General features: G+C 52.2%; 1 protein-coding gene across 5 annotated transcripts in view; it reads left to right on the top strand.

The window, feature by feature from the left end:
• Window positions 1-143: 143 nt before the first annotated feature.
• Window positions 144-19,578, top strand: part of TTC21A (tetratricopeptide repeat domain 21A) — a 30,034-nt gene continuing 10,599 nt past the window's right edge. For 2 of the 5 annotated variants that reach the window (XM_088021392.1, XM_028107023.2), the window contains exons 1-14: window positions 144-170; window positions 1,443-1,572; window positions 2,372-2,482; window positions 3,155-3,321; window positions 4,921-5,043; window positions 6,579-6,736; window positions 9,462-9,546; window positions 10,884-10,982; window positions 11,977-12,169; window positions 14,526-14,623; window positions 14,792-14,992; window positions 15,686-15,815; window positions 17,822-17,979; window positions 18,209-18,424. In XM_088021392.1, the coding sequence (XP_087877518.1) occupies window positions 144-170; window positions 1,443-1,572; window positions 2,372-2,482; window positions 3,155-3,321; window positions 4,921-5,043; window positions 6,579-6,736; window positions 9,462-9,546; window positions 10,884-10,982; window positions 11,977-12,169; window positions 14,526-14,623; window positions 14,792-14,992; window positions 15,686-15,815; window positions 17,822-17,979; window positions 18,209-18,424 (1,896 nt within the window). Of the gene's footprint in view, window positions 171-1,442; window positions 1,573-2,371; window positions 2,483-3,154; window positions 3,322-4,920; window positions 5,044-6,578; window positions 6,737-9,461; window positions 9,566-10,878; window positions 10,983-11,976; window positions 12,170-14,525; window positions 14,624-14,791; window positions 14,993-15,685; window positions 15,816-17,821; window positions 17,980-18,208; window positions 18,425-19,578 lie in introns of all 5 variants that reach the window. The other 3 variants (XM_028107022.2, XM_028107021.2, XM_028107024.2) reach the window with 3 other exon arrangements.

The raw sequence follows: 19,578 nt of genomic DNA, 5'->3' as shown, positions 1-19,578 counted from the left end.
CTTAGCAACCGTCCCGTACCTCCGTCTCCAAGGACGCGCGCCTCCAACTTCCGGCCGCGAGAGGCGTGCCCAGGACCCTGACTCGGGAATCCAGCTCCGCGCGGCCCCACCAGACCCGGACTCGGAGCCGCGGGCGCCTGGAGATGAGCTGCGATGACTCCTCCCTTATGGTGCGTGGTCGGAGTGCGGCCAAGCCGCTCCCTCCGGGACTCTCCGCCCCTGGCCCCGAGACCCCCACGCCCCGCTGCTCTCCTGTCACCTCTCCGACCTCTCCTGCTGTCCCCTTTACCCGCCTTTCGCTGTCCCCGGCCGGCCGCTAATGAAGAGCCTGGCCCCCTCTGGCGTCACTGTTCCCGGCGAGCGCATCTTTCTCCTCTGGTGTTCTCCGTGGGCCCTGAGCTCCAAATCAGCATTCCCACCCAGGCTTGTCCTCGAGCTCCCCCCGACCGGCGTATCCAAAACCTATCTCTACCATCTTGCCAACATCTCTCCCTCCCCTGCCTCTGCCTCTTCTGCGTCCCCCACCTCAGTAGACGGCACCACTGTTTGATCCTACAGCCTTCACTCTTCCCCATTCCCACCTCGGGTCCTGTCTATCAGCAGGAAATGTCAGCTCCTACAAGTGACCTGACAGAACACACTGCTTTGTATCTCCTAGCCCACGATTACCACCATCTCTCCCCAGGCACCTGAAACACTACCCCCCCACACACACACCCCAAAGAGTTCTCTGCTTCAGCTCTCTCTTCACCAGCAGTCCCCACACCACCACCACCACACACACACACACATCGGAACACATCCCTCCTCCTGCTTAAAACCATTCCAACTGCTTCCTATTACCCTGAGGGTGATGTCTGGGCTCTTTCATATGGCCCACAAGACTGTTTACAACCCAACCACATCTCCTTCCCAACCCAGCACCCACAAACCTTAAGGGAAGTGAGACTTAACTTTGAAATCTCAGCCCCTGTTACTGCATGACCTTTGTCAAGGCATCGTCTCCATAGGCTTCAGCTTTTTTAACTGTGAAGGATATGGAGAGAATAATGCATAAGATAATGGATGTAAAGCCCTTGATGTGGTTCCCAACAAGTGTGTCACCCACAGTAACTTACAACTCTAACTGGTGGTGTACCCATTCTTATTATTGGCCCTCTCTCTTTCCCCTTAGTCCCTTCCTAAGACAAAGCCTAAGCTGAATCCTTCATCACATCTGACCCAGAATCTGTGGACAATTCCCAAACACGTCCAAGCTCCTCCTTCCTGGGGAACTGCAACGGAGCTACTCCTGGGGCTGGTGAAGAACAAAATGAGGCCCAAATGTTCTCTTTCCCGCCTTCCTTTTGCAGAACGGAGGAGGCGCAGGGAATAGGGGAGAAAGTGGGTGGGAACAGAGAGAAGGGACTGGGGCTCTTGCCACGGTGTCTTCCTCTCCACAGGCTGGGATCATTTACTATAGCCAAGAACAGTACTTCCACCATGTGCAGCAGGCCGCGGCCTTGGGCCTGGAAAAATTCAGCAATGACCCTGTCCTACAGTTCTTTAAAACCTACGGGATCCTCAGGGAAGGTAAGGACTTGCCAGTGTTGGCCTCCTGACCTCAGACACTAGCCCAGCACTGACACTCTGGCTCTACGTGGAACGCCTCCTTTCCCCCAGCCATGTGCCCAAGGGAAGAATCTCATACTCAGTAGCTAGGTTCCCAGGTTAATCCACACGTGGCTCTGTAAGACATACCTAGTCGACTTTTGAGACATCAGAGAGCTCTGCCCCTCAGTGTCCCTATCTGGAAAATGAGTGGGTGGGGGACATGACTGCATGCTTATTGGATGCATCCTAGGCTTGGAAACTGGGAGCTGGTAGTGCAGGAAAGAGGAAGGAGGAGGTATGGCTAAAGGCAGGTATGGTGCCGGAGCAGGGGAGGAGCAAGTCTCCCGCAGGTGCTGACTCACTGACAGTCAGAAGGTAGTCGTGTGCTGGGGGCTGGCTGAGCTGCCCATGGCCAACCTCAGTGGACATGGAGGGATAAGTGTAATCTGTGGCTCTTGAGCAGCTAAGCTGAGAATGCCCTGAGGTCCTTCTTCAGAACTGACCCCCCAGCCCCAAATCCCGGCCTCACAGGTGTCCCTGCGAGTACTCACAGGTACATCTGAGCTCCAAGCCCTCCAGCCCCTGGCAGCCTGGACCATGGTGTCGGCAGCCCTCCAGGGAACTTGGGCCACTGGGGATGTTTGGATCTGTTAGCCTAATGATTCTGGTGAAGCCAGGTGGTGCCAAGCCTTGAGTCAGCTCTGACAAGGGCTCCCATGTGTCTGCCACAGAGCCTCCTGCCCTCTGGGGACATAACCACGTGGGCTCTTCTTTGCAGAGCACATCCAGGATGCCATCAGCAACCTGGAGAGCATCCGGAATCATCCAGACGTGTCCCTGTGCTCCACCATGGCCCTCATTTATGCTCACAAGTGCTCTGAAGCCATTGGTGAGTGCAGCAACGCCCAGCAAGGCCTGGCCCCGCTGGGGGAAGACAGCCCCACTCCAGAGCTGCATCCCCCGCAGGGGTTCCCACGGGAGGAGGGTACACCAGTGCCAGCACATGCCGTTGGCCTGTGAGGAGTGGCTTCTCTTCTCTCCCCTTGGGGGCCTTAAAGAAGATCCCGTGCCCAGGTCCCGCTGAGTGGGAGCCACAAAGAGCATGACAGTGGGAGGGGGCCTCCCTCCAGATCCCAGGAGTTGGGAAGATGCCCCGCTTTCCTTTGCCCAGACCCTGTTGAGACAAATCAAGTCGATATAAATAATTCCACCCCTAATGTCCATCTCTCTAGAGTCAGGGAAAGATTCCAAGACACTACAAACAACTCTTTCCCCTCTCGGGATGGATTGTGGGCCTGAGGCAGGGGATTCCGTTTGGTCTGTCTACTTGGCAGACTGCTGGGCACAGGGGAGAAAAGATAAACCTCGGACAGCAAACCCAAGTCCCGGCGTGGGCGGCTCCCGTGGCCTGCAGGCCCCGGGCTGGCATGTGGTCTGCTGTGTGCTGAAGGAGGCTCAGAGTGGCCTCTGAGAGGCAGCTCCTGCAGCCCTCAGTGCCTCCCGCAGGACCAGGCAGCCCTCCTCCCTCTGACTCGCCCTCTTCCTCCTCTCGGATTCACAGACAGAGAAGCCATTCAGGAGCTTGAGAGCAGCCTGAAGGAAATCCGCAAGACAGCCGGCGCAACGGCGCTCTACTATGGCGGCCTCTTCCTCTGGCTCGTGGGCCACCATGACAAGGCCAAGGAGTACATCAACCGCACCCTGAAGATCTCCAGCAGCTCCAGAGAGGTACCTGCCTCAGGCATCGAGGGGACAGAGCTGTAGAAAGCAGCACCCAAACACATCCGAGTGGGGTAGCTGTTACTCCCGTGGAGCACCGTGGGATTGGGAGAGGGCCGCACCTGGGCACCAACAAGACCCCAGGTCTCATGGGAGCCCCCACCCACATTGTCTCAGGGTTTAGCCGAGTACACGCTGGGATGTGTCTGGAGTCTAATCTGCAGACAGGTTAGCCGTTCTGTGGCCTGGACTGTATATTTTTTTAAATGTTTTTTAAACTTTTTTTTTTTAAAGATTTTATTTATTTATTTGACAGAGAGAGAGAGACACACACAGCGAGAGAGGGAACACAGCAGGGGGAGTGGGAAAGGGAGCAGCAGGCTTTCCGTGGAGCAGGGAGCCCTATGCGGGGCTTGATCTCAGAGCCCTGGGATCATGACCTGAGCTGAAGGCAGACGCCTAATGACTGAGCCACCCAGGCGCCCCTGTACTGCATATTTTTTAAATCTTGAATTAGTTGCCGACGTTTAGAAATCAAAAGATTTTTACGTAAAAGCCCAGATTTCCTGGTTCTTTTGGAAAACTAGATGAGTTGGCTACACTGGACCTACCTTCCCTCCTTGCAGTGGTCTGCTGGATATCAGTGGTGGCCCATACAGTAGATTCTCACACGTGGTGGATCAGGACTAGTGGTAGAGTTTGAAGCCTCAATCTAGGCTCAGTCTAGTCTCCACCTCAGCAGGGGATGATCTCACCCCTCAAGGGGGTGAAAATTGGTTCCCCGAGGAGGGGGTGAGAAGAATCTTACTGTTTATGTACAGAACACAGATTTACACACTGCATAAACAGATAGTGTATCTGTGATATTAAAATGTCTTGGAGGGAGAGGAAATGATTAGGGAAAATGTCTGAAAATGCTCCTTAGGAGGGGAGCAATGGGAAAGAGTTGAGAAACACTGGTCTAGGGCATGCGGGATGCTTCAGGGCAATGTCATCCAAGTGCCCTGTGACCTCACCTCCCAGGCCTGGCCACCCATCTGCCAGCAGGGGCTGGGTGAAGACTGGAGCAGAGCCTGCAAGCCCTGGAGCTCAGAATGGCTCCTGCTCACTCCCCAAGAAAGCATTCCCGCCTCCCACACAGTCCAGGCCCTGTGCTGAGCTAAGGCATGGAGAGAGCAGGAGAGGCTATGCCCAGTGGCCCGTGGTAGCCTCCTGACCCCAGTGTAGGGTGAACAGGCAGTGACAAGACAGGTAAGAGTATGTCAGTAGGGGCAGCAGAGCCGTGGGGGTCCCAGGGAGGTCCCACCTTCAGCCTGGAAGGTCATGGAAGGCCTCCGACAGGAAGGTGCCCCTAGGCTGAGTTTGAGAGACTCGAGGTAGTTAATCAGGGGAAGGGGTTTGGTTGGGAGTGCTGTGTGGGGACAGAAGCAAGCAGAGCCAAGTCCTGGCAGTGGGAGGGAGCACGGCTGCCCTGGGGTCTGCAAGTAGGTGTGCCTAGCGGGGACTCAGGGTGCAGAGTGACAGGGGTGGGACATGACAGGGGAGAGCAGGCTGGGCCAAGGCTCTGCAAGACCAAGGACTTCATCTTCTGTCTTGTTCTGATCCCAGAGCTATGTGCTCCGAGGCTGGGTGGACCTCACCTCAGACAAGCCCCATACCGTGAAGAAATCCATCAAGTACCTGGAACAAGGAATGCAGGACAGCAAAGATGTGCTGGGGCTGATGGGAAAGGTGGGCAGTGGGGGGAGGGGAAGGATCCCTCCTGGGCCACTGGAGCCAGGGACCCTCTGTCTTTGGGCCCTCACCTGGCCGATGAGGGGCGGGGACCCAGAGAGGGTCAGGGTCACACAGCAGCCCAGGCTTGGCTCTCACGATCCTGCCTGCTCAGTCTGAGTCCCCTGTCTTGTTCTGCATGGGGTCTTCTCAGGGTCTGTCCTTTTTTCTCCGTCCTCTTTCTGTCACGCTTTCTCTTCGCACCTGTTAAGTTCAGTGGGCCATGAGAGAAAGGAGATACGTGGTTTGTGTTGTCTGATCTCAATTTAAATTAAGTTCCTTTTTTCTTATGTGATCCCCAGTGGATCAACATATGAAGGAAAAGCTAGCCCTCTTATTCTCTTCTCTTAGTATATATCTTCTTAGAAAATGAATATGTACTCATTAAAAAAACCGAAGGCTAAAAAAGTCAAAAGACGAATTAAAATGATGCCCTTCATGCTCCCCCTCCAAACAGCTCATGTGGATGTTTTAGGGCCTTAGTGTTTCGCAGTCTTTTTTCTATGCATGCAGTTCAGGGTGTGCCTTAGAAGGGCACCGAGCACCCTCCACAGGGACGGAAATAGGGTTGTTGTTATTTAATTTAATTGTAATCATAAGGCATCTTATCATTCGGTTTCCTTTTCTTCCTGTAAGATTTTGTCATAAGCCAATGTCATTTTGAACAGCTCCATCAAGCCAATCCCCTATTGTATGGACCTCATATAATTTGCCAATCCAATCCCCTATTGTTTGGACATAGAGATTGTTTCCAGTTTACACTTAGAAATGAGTGCTGCAGTGAGCCCATGTGTGCATAAATCTTTATCTAGAACAATCCTCCTCTTGTTTTTAATAAGTCTCTTGAGGGCAGGTTATCGAAGGTCTAACATAAGCTATCCTTTTCAGAGTCCAGTTTCAAGTCCTTGGGGAGCATTGCTCTCTGCCCCTCAAACACCTGGGTCATAGCTCACTCAGGAGAACCTGGTGGCTCCCACTGGCCTGCAGAGGCCAGAACCCCAGCCCAGTGGGCCTTGACAGAGAAAAAGTGCCACAGCCGACCCCCCATCAAGAGGGTTGCCTGTAAGCCCGAACTGACCCTGGGCCCCAGTGAGCAGTTTTCAGTGATAAGCTTCAAGGAAGTGAATGGCAAATGAGTGGGCCATTTGTGGAACTGGAAAGTGCCCAGCACCTTCAGGTCTCCCCCTAGGGGTGGCCCACACGTGGCCTTGCCGTATCCCACATCTGCTAGGACTCCGCTGTCTCCCCGGAGCCCTTGCCTTGCCTGTCCAGGAAGCCAAGCCTGCTGCGAACTTTGATCTGTGACTCTGAGGGATGACTCCTGCCCCCGGGGCTTGGAGGGATTCCCTGGCACAGCTGAGGGGACCTGCAGCACCCCTGTGTCAGGCTCTGCTCCTGTTCTGGTAGAGACCCTGACACCCCCCCCCCCCCACCCTCCGCCCGACCTCCCTTCCTGGGCACTGATGGAGGCTCTTCTCTTGGGCTTCCAACAGGCAACCTACTTCATGTTGCAGCAGAACTACTCGGGGGCGCTGGAGGTGGTGAACCAGATCACCGTCACCTCAGGGAGCTTCCTGCCTGCCCTGGTCCTAAAGATGCGGCTATCCTTGGCTCGGCAGGACTGGGAGCAGACGGTCGAAATAGGCCACAGGTGAGGGGCGGGGGGTCAGCGGACACCACCACACCAGCGTGCTGCTGCTTTCCTTTTTCTTTTTTTGGCAAAGCCAAGGGTGCTCATATGTTCCCATCTTACGAGCTGGGGGATGGGAGACATCATGTATTTGATGGAACAAGACATGAAAGTAAATATTGTCGACAGAGGAGGTATGAATAGTGATGCGATCCTATGGCGGGGGGGACAGGGAGGCCTCTGATGGACAAAGACATGGGCGTATCTAGAGGTATAAACACATTGTTTAGGAGACAGGTGGAGGGAGTGACCCAAAGAGCCCAAAGCAACCAAGGTTACAGGGCAACAAGCAGTTCCCTCTAAAGAATGGGGGGGGGGGGCGGTAGGGAGGCATAAAGGGACTGTTGCATTATTTAATTGTTTTAAACTATGGGTATGATACACTGTAATAAAAACTTCAGGGGGCAAGATCGTTGGTGACCGGGAGAAGACTTTTAGCTGAGGCTGGGCACATCAGCTAGACAGTAAGAGCTGGGGAGTTCCTGGAGTTTGTGGAAGCCAGACACCAAGTTGAGGTGACTTTGGAGTATTGTCATTGTCAATAGAAATAAAGACCACTTGAGGGGAGGGATGTTTGATGCCAGGTTTTCTGAGGATGAACTTTTCTAGATAACTGAAGCTTATCTCTTTAAACTCTGACGCTTAAACTGTTTTTATTAAGTAATTCTAAAATGCATGCTACTCATTTGCTTCCTAAAAAGAGTTAACAGATTATTTTTTTTCTGAGTGACCACAAGTCATCACTATGAATCATTACTAAATTGTGCTACTATACAGCACAGCTCAAAACCAAAACAAAACACAAGCAGACCTCTATCTTCCCTGTGGAGGGATGGTAATTCCTCTGATGATCATCCCTGGAATCTGTGTCCCAGAGAGAGGCTCCCGATAGCAAATGAACATGATTCGGTCCTGCTCAACCCACAGGGGCCCCCTCATGCAGTGCCTGTGTGGGCCTCGGCTTCTCTGTCCCACAGTTGACACCTGGCCAGTGTCCTCAGCAGGAGCTGGGTCAAGAGCTTGCTTTGGAGCTTGGCCTTCAGCCAGCAGGATCCTGGGAGCACCTGGCTGAAGGCCACAACCATGGTATGCGCAGTCTCCCTCGCCCAAGGTCCTGCTGCCCTACCTGAGGGAACAGTGTTTAGTGCCAGTGGGCTGAGTCCCACACCCACTGCCTGCCCTCGTGGGGGTGTTCCCCAGCTAGTGGTGTTCCCAGAACTCCCCTGTTGTTTTGTTTTTTTAAAAAAATTTTTAAATGTTTTCTTAAAGTTTATTTTATTTACTTATTTATTTAAGCAATCTCTACGCCCAGTGTGGGGCTTGAACTCACAACGCAGAGATCAGGAGTCGCGTGCTCTACAGATTGAGCCAGCCGGGCACCCCGCCCCCATTGTTTTTAATATCTCTGCCCCCTCTAGGTGTGTTTCTTTTTCCATCCCTAATATTATTTATTTTTCCATTCCCTCTTATTTTTCTTCATCAACATTAATTTGTTTCTTTTATTAGTCTTTTTTATAAGACCCAGCTTTGAGTTTTGGTGTCTATCACATCTCTGTTTTCTATTTCGTTAATGCCTGCTCTTTATGATTTCCTGGCAACTCCTTCCTATGGGGCTGTTCTGCTCTGGTTTTCTAACTCTTGAGTCAGATGCCTGGCTCATCCATTCTCAACTTTCTTTTAGAGTATAAGCATTTAAGTCTGTGCATGTTCCTCAAGGTGCCATTTTAGCAGTATCTACACATTTGGATGTGATATTTTCAGTATCATTTGGTTCTAAGAATTTTCTAATATCCATTCTGATTCTTCTTTAGTCCATAAGTTATTTTAAAGTTTTCTTTTTTTTTAGTTTCCAAATGTATTTGGTGCCCAATACTTTCAGAATCACCATAAAGGGTTAGAACTGTTTGAATGTTGACTGCCTCGTCAATCCTGTTGGAATTTTGGGTGTTAATTAGAATAATCCTCTATGAAGCACAAGGCCATCCCTGACAGGCTGAAAAATAGGAAGTTTCCTATAAAGAAACAATATTGAAAACCCCATAGTTTGTATGACCGGAAACTGTGTCTTCACAATGACACATGAACAAGCTTCCCTTTCTATCATACAGCCACAGATGATCCCCCAAGCATCTCTCCACCACCCTGGGACCGTGGGACCATGGACAGTACCATGATCATGTCTGTGATAGTTGGAATATGAATAGGCTTCTGTCACAAATCACCCCAGACACATGACTTAAATGACATTCCTCTCTCAGGTAAAAGTCTGGGTGGTTGTCCAGGACTGGAACAGCAGCTTAACTCTGTAGGGTGCCAGGCTCCTTCTGTCTTGCTGCTCTACCATTCCTAGGATGTGGCTCACATGGTCCACGTTTCAGCCAGCAGGAAGGAGGAAAGAGAAGAAAGAGAAGGTGGGCTGTAAGAATACAGTTAGATGTCACCTGGGGCACTTCCACTCACATCCTATTGGCCAGAACTTAATCATAGGCCACACCTAAGCTGCAGGGGAAGGCTGGGAGATGTAGTCTTTATTCTGGGTAGCCATGAGTCCAGCCAGATAGGGAGTTCCATTATTAAAAGGAGAAAGGGAGACTGGATATTTCCAGACAATCAAGAGTGGCTGCCGCACCATTCTAGCCTGGCCTATGAATACTCTCAATTCATGTGTCTCCTCTTCCTATTTCAGAATCCTAGAAAAAGATGAATATAATATCGATGCCCGCCAAATCCTAGCTGTGCATGAGCTTGCAAGAGAAGGCAACATGACCACAGTAAGTTCTTTCAAGACTTAGGGGTTGGGCCTTGAAACAAGCACAGCCTAGGTGGAAGGGCTCTTAGAGTCCGCATCCCCAGGGCCTCGGAGGGTGCTCCCTGGATCTCAGCTCCCTCCCTTCTCCCTCACCTCTTACTCTCTGTAAGGAGGTCAGGAGGTCTGCTCTGGTTTGCTCTTTGCGGGGGCAGTGAGGTTGATTCTGGCTCTACCCCGTGTTACCTGTGTGAGGCTGGGCAGGTTCACCTGGAGAAGCCCCGGGCCCCTCATTCGTAAACCTCACCACTTTGTGAGGTTGGTAGAAGGACTAAGTGGGATGACATGTGCGAGAACTTGGAACAGTGCCTGATTTCGGGAAATGCCATTTTTTAAGGAGTAGCTGAAACCGCTCAGGTATTGGCCAGGTAGAACCTAGCCCCAGACTTGCTCCTAAGCCCTGTAGTTTTCCAGAGAAACCCAAAACAGTCTTCAAACAGCCAGACACATCTGGAATTCTTCATGAAAACCTCAATGCCCAGACAGGTTTTTATTTTCAAGAAGAGTGTGTGTTTCCAGCCACAACATTGCCTTTTGAATAAAAGCATTGCCTCTGTAAAGAGTGACAAATCAGGAGTCTGTTAGGGTTTCATGATGGGAAGAGGAAGCTTCTGGTTCCTTCTGCACAGCTCTGAGACTATGGGTTTTGTGGGGTGGGGTGAGATGGAGGGTACAGTCCATATTTGGGAGAAACCCTCAACAAGGGCCCCAGAGCACTCTCTGGGTAGGAACATGAGGAGAATGGGCCTGTCCTCAGCTCCTTGCATCGCCAGAGCCCTGGGCAGGCCTTCCTGGGGCCTGGCCTGAGGGTTAATCCCAGGGGCAGAGTTAGCATTAATGCCCCTCCTTCACCCCCCACCACCTCAACCCCTGGGATTTGCCCCATTCCCCAGGCCTGGCTGCTCAGTGCTAACGTTGCCCGCATCTACTGAGCAGAATATTCCTGCCCCGTTCAGGGTTTCGCCTGGCTCTTGAGCCAGCCCATGGCCTGGTGGGCTGCTGTGTGGGCACTGTGACAACTGGCTCTGGCTGGGGAGTGGGGTGGGGTGGGGTGGAGGGGGCCTGAAAGGGCAACTTCTCTTCACAAATCCATGAACAAAGGGGCAGTGCCAGCTCTTGGCTGAGCAATGCTCCCGAAAGCCCCACCTACGGGCCCACCCCAGTCCAGTTGAATCCAAATCTCTGGGGCTGGCTCCTGGGCATGGGTATTTTAAGATCTCCCAGGGGATGCTGGGGTTGAAACCTCTGCCCAACTCCCATTTTATATATTACCTTTGACCTTGTCTGTTTTGTCCCCCGCAGGCTACCAGTCATGTTAGAAATCTGATTAAGGCACTGGAGACAAGAGAGCCTCAAAATCCAAGCCTCCATTTAAAAAAAATTCTTGTGATTAGCAGGCTGGTAAGAAGGTCCTTTTCAGGTTTCTGAATCGTGCTTCTGGCTGTGTTCCTAAGGGGAGCGCTATGGCCCCCTGGAAGCTGCCTGGGTACCCTGTCCTCCCCTCTCTGGCTCAAACTTGGCCTCTCCGGCTGGTGGCCCATACCCAGTGGCCCCTACCTGCCTCTGGCCGATAACTGTATCATGTAGGTTCTGTATCTGGGCCCAAACACTGCTCAGAGACACTGTAAAGACCAGCACGATCAAGGCTGGAAGTGCTTTTAGAGTAGGAGGTCCCTCATTTGGGGGAAGAGGGCAGTATTATGGCTGTTACACAGCAGAGCCATGCCTGGCCGTGGCTCGGGGTGCAGGGGTGCCCGACTGCCATATTCTCTCTGTGGAAGTGACCTGGAAAGGCGGGCCTGCCTGTACCTCTCTGACCAGACCAGGTGCAAACGGACCAGGTTGCCAAACAATCTGTCTCTGTCGGACCCTTCAGCCCCAAAGCAAGATTTACTAGAAGGAATTACTGCAAAAACTGGGGTAGCTCCACGGCCTTGGGAACCAGACCATAGGGTCAAATGCCATGGGGACACCATCTCTCCCGCAGAGACACAGATCTGTGTCTGATGCTCTCTGCTCGTTCTACACATCTGGCAGGGAATGTGACTGCTCACAGCCTTCGGAGCCATTTCCCATCAACGGGACACAAAAGAGCTTCTCTGACCCAGCCTTAGTTTTAGAAAAACTTCTTGGTGACTTGGACCAATTATTGTGGCCAGACAGGAGATGGGCCCTTTGGAGGGCCCTGTGCCTGGAGGCAAGTTCCACAGATGTGGATGAGGTTCTTTGGAAGCTGGGCGACTGCACAGACCCAGCTGTGGGTCGCAGGCAGCCCTTAGGCTCTCCTGAGCAGCCCCCAGCAGGCCTGCCGAAGTGTCTCCTGATTCTGACGTGGCCTTGTTCCGACAGGCTGGACTGACTGGTTTCCGTGTTCCCATGTGTCCATTCCTTGCAGTGTGGGAGGCACCAGGAGATTCTACGGCTGGTGTGCAGCTTCATCGAGCACACATTCATGGCCACACCCTCCTATGCCCATGTGGCCACAGAGCTGGGCTATCTCTTCATCCTGCAGGACCAAGTGAGGGAGGCATCTCTGTGGTACTCGGAGGCCATGAAATTGGACGAGAGCAGTGTGGCTGCCTTGACAGGTCTATGCAGGTTGGGCAGGGTGGGGGGGACGGGGTAGGAGGTGTGGGAAGGCAGGTAGCAGGGTAGCCTCTGTGGATCCAGAAAAGAGGTGCTGGGAAGCATTCTCCCTAGAGGGTGAGTTTGGGCGTATATTGTATGATGGGGCACCTTTCCACGACAAAGAAACAGAAACGCATACTCCAACAGAGGCAGAGATGGGGCAGCTAAAGAAATGAGTAGACCGATTTTTCCCCCAGAGAGCTTCCAGGAAAAACAGAAATTAAAAAAAAAACAAAAACAAAAAAGCAAGCTCAGGGTCACTGGAGGTTGGGAGCAAAACGGGCCGTGGGGCAGTCGGCGAGAATGCAATCAAGGAGGCCCTTAAGGGGGGTGGGGCAGGAGAGAGCGGAACAGAGCCCCTGATGCTTCCCACCACCACCAGAGACGTGAAGGGCAAAAAGACTTGCTGCTCCCCACACAGGCCACATCCCCTGACATTCCCCCACCTGGCTCAATCCTTCCCCACTTCCTCATTCAGGGGAGACCCCCAGCCAGTCAGCTGGAAAGGAAGTCCACCGGCCTGAATGGCCATCCCACACGCCAGCCCAGGCGAGTCCTGTCAGGTGTGTGCTGGAGTCACCCTCTCATCTGACCTGTCTCGGAAAAATCAGTGACCTTAACAGTTTGGGAAATGTGCCTCAGCTGCTAATACTCATCAGTCTAGTCCATTTGTAAATCTGCTAACAGTCTGAAAGAGGGGAGAGCCCTCTGAGGAGCAAAGTTAAAGCCAGATACAGACAAGACTTCCCCTCCCCTACTAATACACCTCCGGTGTTTGCAGAGGCTATAATGTCAGTCAATAAGTAAAGAACAGGCTACTGTGAGAAAGGTTATGGGGAACAAAAAAGTTACTGAAAATTAAAAATACGATTGCAAAGTACAAAATTCCATTGATGAGCCAAATGGTGGGAAGGATAGGAGTGAAAGCCAAGGTGGTGATTAGGAAGACAATCAGGAATAAATACACCAAAATGACCAGGAAATATCTATAAAGAAGGAATAGTAAGAATAGATGGATTTGTCTGCCCAAATCCAAAACACATTAGGAGACAACAGTAGTTAAGTCAGCTTGAGGCCAACGCTGGAATAATGAGGCAGATAAATGGCACAGAAACAGGTCTTACAAATAAGGTGACATTTCAAACCAATATGGAGGTAGGTTTCAATAACTCATGGCTGGACGTCTGGCTATCCAGTATGAAAAAAGTAAAGGAAGTTCCCATCTCACACCATACTCAAAAATAAACTCCAGTTTATCGGCTCAGTTGGTAGAGCACATGACTCTGGATCTTGAGCTTGTGAGTTTGAGCCCCACATTGGGGGGAGGAGGGTAGAGATTAGTTAAAAAATAAAAAATAAACTCCAGATGAATTAAATATTTAAACATAAAAATTCAATTGGACTTGGCTTCCCTGGGGGAAACTCAGAGGATGGAAGGGAAAATATCTTACCAATTTGACTATGTAAAAATTTAAAACCAATGGATGGCAAAAGACACTGAAAAATACTTAAGAGGGAAATGGCAAACTAATGGAAAATGTTTGCTACAAAGGATTAATCATCTTAATATATAAAAAGAAAACAACCCTAAAAGAAAAACAGGCTAAAGCTATGTATGGGAGACTCATAGTAGAAAAGAAAAAGGCCATTCAATATATGAAAAAGAAAATGTTCCTTTTCCCTGGCAATAAAAAAAAAAAGTGAATTCAAATGAGTTACTATTCACTTTTTAGACTGGCAAAGAGTAAAACATGTCTGCAAGGTTGTAGGGAAAGGCCACTTTCAAGTTCTTGGCTGTAGTATTAATTGAAATGTCTTTGGAGGACAAGTCGGCCTTATCTGTCAACATTTTAGATATACATGCTCTTTGACCCATCCGCTCAACTTCAGGAATTAGAACACGGAAATACGTTTACTGTGGCCATGCAACATTTAAGCATCAAAAGCAAACTAGATGTTAGATGAGGTGTCCTTCAGTGGGGCCACAAATACAATGTCACATCCACAGTGGCATATTATGTTATCATTAAAGAGAACGGGGTGGGTGTATATAAACTAAAGTGTCTCATGTAGATGCATACACATTGCTAGAAAGATGGTTGACTATACCGCAAATTGTTAAGTGCGGTTACCTCTGGAGAGAGACCTGCTTCAAGCTGGAGCGTGAGCTAGGGACGTTTTTCCATATCGGCTCACGCTTTGAATTCCTTACCCCGAGCATGGATCACCCTTCCTTCCGCTGTCTCATTTGTGCTCCTTGGCCTGCTGGCTCCGTGTCAGAGCCGGCTGCTCATGCTCACTCTATCCCGGGCCCAGGGATCATCTGGTGCCAGATCCTGGACGGTCACCTGGAGGAGGCTGAGCACCAGCTGGAATTCCTGAAGGAGGTGCAGCAGTCCCTCGGAAAGTCTGAGGTCAGAGCTCTCTGGGAACATGGGTTGCTCCAGGATTTGGTGTCCCCCCCCTCCCCCCACCCAGTTTCCAGTATCCAGCCGCCCATGCGGCCTGGACTCCTGCTTCACCCCCGCCTACCCACTGCCCAGCTGGCGTTTGTGCCAAAGACCTGGACCTGCCTCCCACAGGTGCTGGTTTTCCTCCAGGCCCTTCTGGCATCCCGGAAGCACACGGGGGAGCAGGAAGCCACTGCCCTCCTGAAGGAGGCTGCAGAGCTACACTTCTCCAGCATGCAGGGCCTCCCCCTGGGCTCCGAGTACTTCGAAAAACTGGACCCCCTCTTCCTGGTCTGCATCGCCAAGGAGTACTTGTTCTTCTGCCCCAAGCAGGTTAGCAGAAGTCCTATCCTCATGGCAGGGGTCTGGAGCAGAGGTCTGGACAGAGGCAGGGACCTCACCTGGCTGGCCACCAGGCCACTCTGTGCCCCTGCAGTAAGGGAATCCCTTCTCCTTCAAACTTGCATGTGTAGCATGTGAATTACCTGAGAGTTGTTCCAGGGCAGATTCTGATTTGAGGTGGGGGTTGGGGGCTAGGGGGAGGGAGTCCACCTCTGGACCAAGTTTCCAGGTGATGCTCGAGCTGCTGGTCCACAGACCACACGTGGAGGAGCAGGGCACTAGCCTGTGCCCCTGCCTTCATCCTAGAATAACCAGGTTCCTTTTTTCCAGAAGTCTTCTAAGAAGTCTGTTAGCCTTTACTTGTTTGCCTCTTTTCCTGGCCAGCCAAGATTCCGTGTGGGCAAGGATCCTGCCCCTCCAGTGCCATGTAACAAGTCGTCCCACAAATATTTGTCAAGTGCACTAACCATGTGCCAGACACCAGGTTAGGTACTGGGGACACAATAGCAAGCAAAACCAAGTCCCCGTTCTCCGGAGCTTATGCTCTAGTCCTCGATGGCACAGAGTGGATAATAAACATGTGAAATGAAGTAAAATTCCTGCACTGAAACAGGGTTTTCTGAGAGCTTTGGGAGTCTGTCTGGCACGGGGCAAACCGTACAGCCAGGCCCCGTGTTCCTCCAGCCCCGGTCGCCAGGCCAGATGGTGTCTCCACTTCTTAAACAAGTTGCCGTGATCCTGAATCCTGTAGTCAAAGCAGCACCAGCTCTGATCGACCCCCTGTATGTGATGGCTCAGGTCAAGTACCTCTCAGGTGAGCCCAAGGGTCCCCTCACATCTGCTCATCTGTTCAGACACTGCCCCAGGTGAGCGCCCACAGGCCCCCTGCCTGGGTGTTACACACACACACACACACACACACTCTCTCTCTCTCTCTCTCTCTCTCTCTCTCTCTCCAGGCCTGGGGTGTTACACACATACACACACACACTCTCACCAGGCCTGCCTGGGGTGTTACACACACACACACACACTCTCTCTCTCTCTCTCTCTCTCTCTCTCTCTCACCAGGCCTGGGGTGTTACACACATACACACACACAGGGACACACACATACACACACATACACTCTCACACACTCTCACCAGGCCTGCCTGGGGTGTTACACACACACACACACACACTCACCAGGCCTGCCCGAATCTCTGGCCTCCACCCCCCTGAAACCCGCCTAACTTCCGTGGCCAGCAGGGGTCTCTCCCACCCGGCCTGCTGCCGGTTGTTTCCACGCTCTGTGCCAGGTAAGTCCCTGAACTTCCATTATTACACCGGCGCCACGCCGACCCTGGGCTCCATGAGTCCTCAAAATAGACAGAAATTCCCTCAGGAAGTTTGCATTCTAGTGAGGGGAAATAGACAATAAACGTAACAACTAAGTGCACCTGGTTGTTAGGACACAGTAATGCCATGGAGAAAACTAAAGCAAGGGCAGGGAGGGGGTGGCAGGGTGGCAGTTTTTTAAAGGTGGTCCAAAGGGCCTCATGGGGAGGTGAGACCCTGTAGTATGAGGCTTTCAGAGGGTGGCCAGAGCAATATCCTTCCAGTTCTTTCCATCTCAAGGCCCAGGCCCTGGAGTGGGCGGGCAGGGGAGGGGAGAAGCGGAGCCTTATTGTCCTCTCTGAATACTCTCCCACACCCCGCGGCCTTGCACCCCCCATCTGCCTGGAAGACAAGCTCATCTCTGGTGTGCTGGGGGCTTCCAAAGGATCCCAAATGCCAAGGCATGTGTCTGGCCTCTGGCATGGCCTTGTGTGGGTCACACTGTGCAGAGGGCTCTACTGTCTTCATCCTCCAGCCTCCCAGTGTTTATGTGGGTTCCAGGCATACCCACAGTTTCAGGGGCTCCTGGGTACGAGGCAAAGGCAGGAGCATGCCCCCAGGGGTGCTACAGCTGCCAACAAGCAGGTTTCAGGCCAAAGCCAGGTCTCCAGCTGCTTAGGTTGCCATAGTGACATCTTCACGTTTCTGCAGCACACAAGAAAGGAGCAGGGAGTTGGGACCCACAAGCAGGTGCTCCCTACCCACTAGATTATGGACCCTGAGCAGGAGCTGTTGAGAGACCTGGATGCAGAGGGAGGAGGACCTTCCTACCAGCTCAGTGCACCCCCCCCTTGGGCGGCCGCCACGGCCCACTGAGGGCCAGCCTGGCTGCAGGGAAACCCCGTAGCCCTCTAGTGCCAGGGCATTCAGAGCTTAGCCTTAGGAGCCAATGGCCCTGGATTTCAATGCTGACTTGATCCCTTGCAAGCTGAGTGACTTATCGTCACAGGGTTCCAGTCCTACAGCTAAAAGACACAGATAATACTGCCAATCTCACAGGGCCGGGCAAATATTAAACCACCCTTTCTAAAGGTGCTTTGCATGTGTTGGGTATAGAGCAGGTGCTTCATAAGTTGGGGCTATTATAGTTGCCATTATTGTTAGGTTTCATTCTGCTCTGAGGTATGGGAATCAAGACTTAAGTGATCCCTGGAGCTCCCAGACAGAGCAGTGACGTGACTTAGCCATCTCCCTGAGGGTTACAGAGAGAAAGGAGGGGGTCACCCCCTGGTTCGAGTTTCCTGGCTTTTGTCTGGGTCAAGGGACAAACTGTAGTTCTGGTTTTAAGAAGAGACCTCCGAGTGAAACAGAGCAGAACCAGGTCAAATGGCCAACTTGTGTATTTCCGGGCAATGGGACAAACTTCATTCTGCCCTTACGTACTGGGCCCTGGGAGTCCCCAGGGACCCCTGGATGTAGAGGCCTGTTTCTCATTTCTAGGAGAGTTAGAGAATGCCCAGAGCACTCTGCAGCGCTGCCTGGAGCTGGACCCCACCTCCGTGGATGCCCACCTCCTCATGTCCCACATCTACCTGGCACAGGGCAATTTTGCCAAGTGTTCTCACTGCTTAGAGCTGGGCGTCAGCCACAACTTCCAGGTGCGGGTCCTCTATGCCCAGCCGCCCACTCAACACCCAATGGCCCACCCAGCTGCAGCCCCTATTTGCCCCGGGAGGGTAGCCCCAGGAGCTCCCTGCAGCCTTCAGACCCTTCTGCCGGCCAAAGGCAGGGGCAGGCTCAGTGGGCTTCTGGCACTTTCTCCAGGCTGGGTGCTGTGAGTAGCCGCAGCAGCATGCCAGAGTCCCGTGCCCCACTATGCTCCTCTAGGTCCGAGACCACCCCCTCTACCACTACATCAAGGCCAGGGCCCTCAACAAGTCTGGGGACTATGCAGAAGCCATAAAGACACTGAAAACGATCATAAAATTACCAACTCAGAAGATGGAAGAAGGCAAGAAGTTCCGTGGGCCCTCTGTACAGCCCAGCGAGCGGGTGTCCATCCTACTGGAATTGGCAGATGCCCTCCGGATGAATGGGGAGCTGGTAAGAGATGCCATGCTCTCTTCCCTTGGGACTGGGGCATTTGGAGGTCCAGAGTAATCAACCCAGGCTCTTTGATTCTGGCTGATGTTTATTTGTGCTACTATTTGAGCCTTTATTCATTTGGGAGCACATCTTCCCCCTGCCTAAAGACTTCAGTGGCTCCCACTGCCCTCGAGATAAAGTCCAAACCCCACTGAGTCCTGCATGATCTGTCCCCTGCCTACCTCACTGTCCCCATGAGGATCCCACGCAGGCAGAGCACAGAGGCCCATGAAGGCAGCCGCAGGTGGTCGTGCCGACTGGGCGATGTAGAGCTCCAGTGGATGTCATCATCCCACCACAGCCTTTACGAACTGTGTCCCCTCGGAGTTTTGTGGTATACAATTTGCTCAACTGTATGAGGCAGTGCTGGGGCCTTGGACAGGCTGGCTAGGCAAAGGCAGTGAGCACCTGAGCATCCCATGCTGGTGTAAAGAAGCAGCAGAGAAGACAGAGGCAGGTAGGGGGAGTAGAGCTGGCTCCCCATGCTCCCTTGGCCCCACTCACCCAGAAGCAGTTTGTCAGCAGAGCTTCAAGACCATTTCTGTGATCCACCAGTACAGGGGCATCTGGCCTCCTGTGAAAATCCTGCCATCAAGAAGGAACAGCCTGTGAGGCCCTTTCTCCTTAAAAGTTAAAAATTGCCTTCTGGGCAAAGATGGCGATGCAGAAGCCTGTTGGTTGTACTTTCCTCCTTTAAATCTGCCAAAAGGAACACAAGACTTAAAAGTGGGGAAGGAATCTCCATCTATAACAAAATCAGGGAAGGGCTGTATCCCAGAAGAGTTGATTCAGCTGGTCATTTATTCGGCTAGTGATTGAGGGCCAGCTATACGCCAGGCACCATGTGGGGGCTGGGGATAGAGGAGGGCAGCCCGCAAGGTCCCTGTCCTTTCAGAACTTACCGTCCGTGGGGGAGAGAGAAGGCAGGGTGCCATGAGTGGGACCTGAGGTTCTGGCATTTGCCTGAAACTTTCTGGAGATGTGGTCAAACCAGGAAAAGCAAGGGCATTCCTCTTTTGGAAGGGCAGGACCACTGGACAAGAACTCTCTGCTAAAATGCATCCTTGCTTCTCTCTGTCCAGACTCCTTTCTAGGAGACGTGGGCCAGAGGA

Source organism: Eumetopias jubatus, unplaced genomic scaffold, assembly GCF_037043125.1.
Source record: "Eumetopias jubatus isolate StellerSeaLion01/CBP00866 unplaced genomic scaffold, mEumJub1_p1.0 scaffold_1, whole genome shotgun sequence".
In the NCBI taxonomy this organism is placed as follows: domain Eukaryota; kingdom Metazoa; phylum Chordata; class Mammalia; order Carnivora; family Otariidae; genus Eumetopias; species Eumetopias jubatus.
The sequence above is the reverse complement of the archived record's forward strand: the minus strand, read 5'-3'. Positions and strand labels throughout refer to the sequence as shown.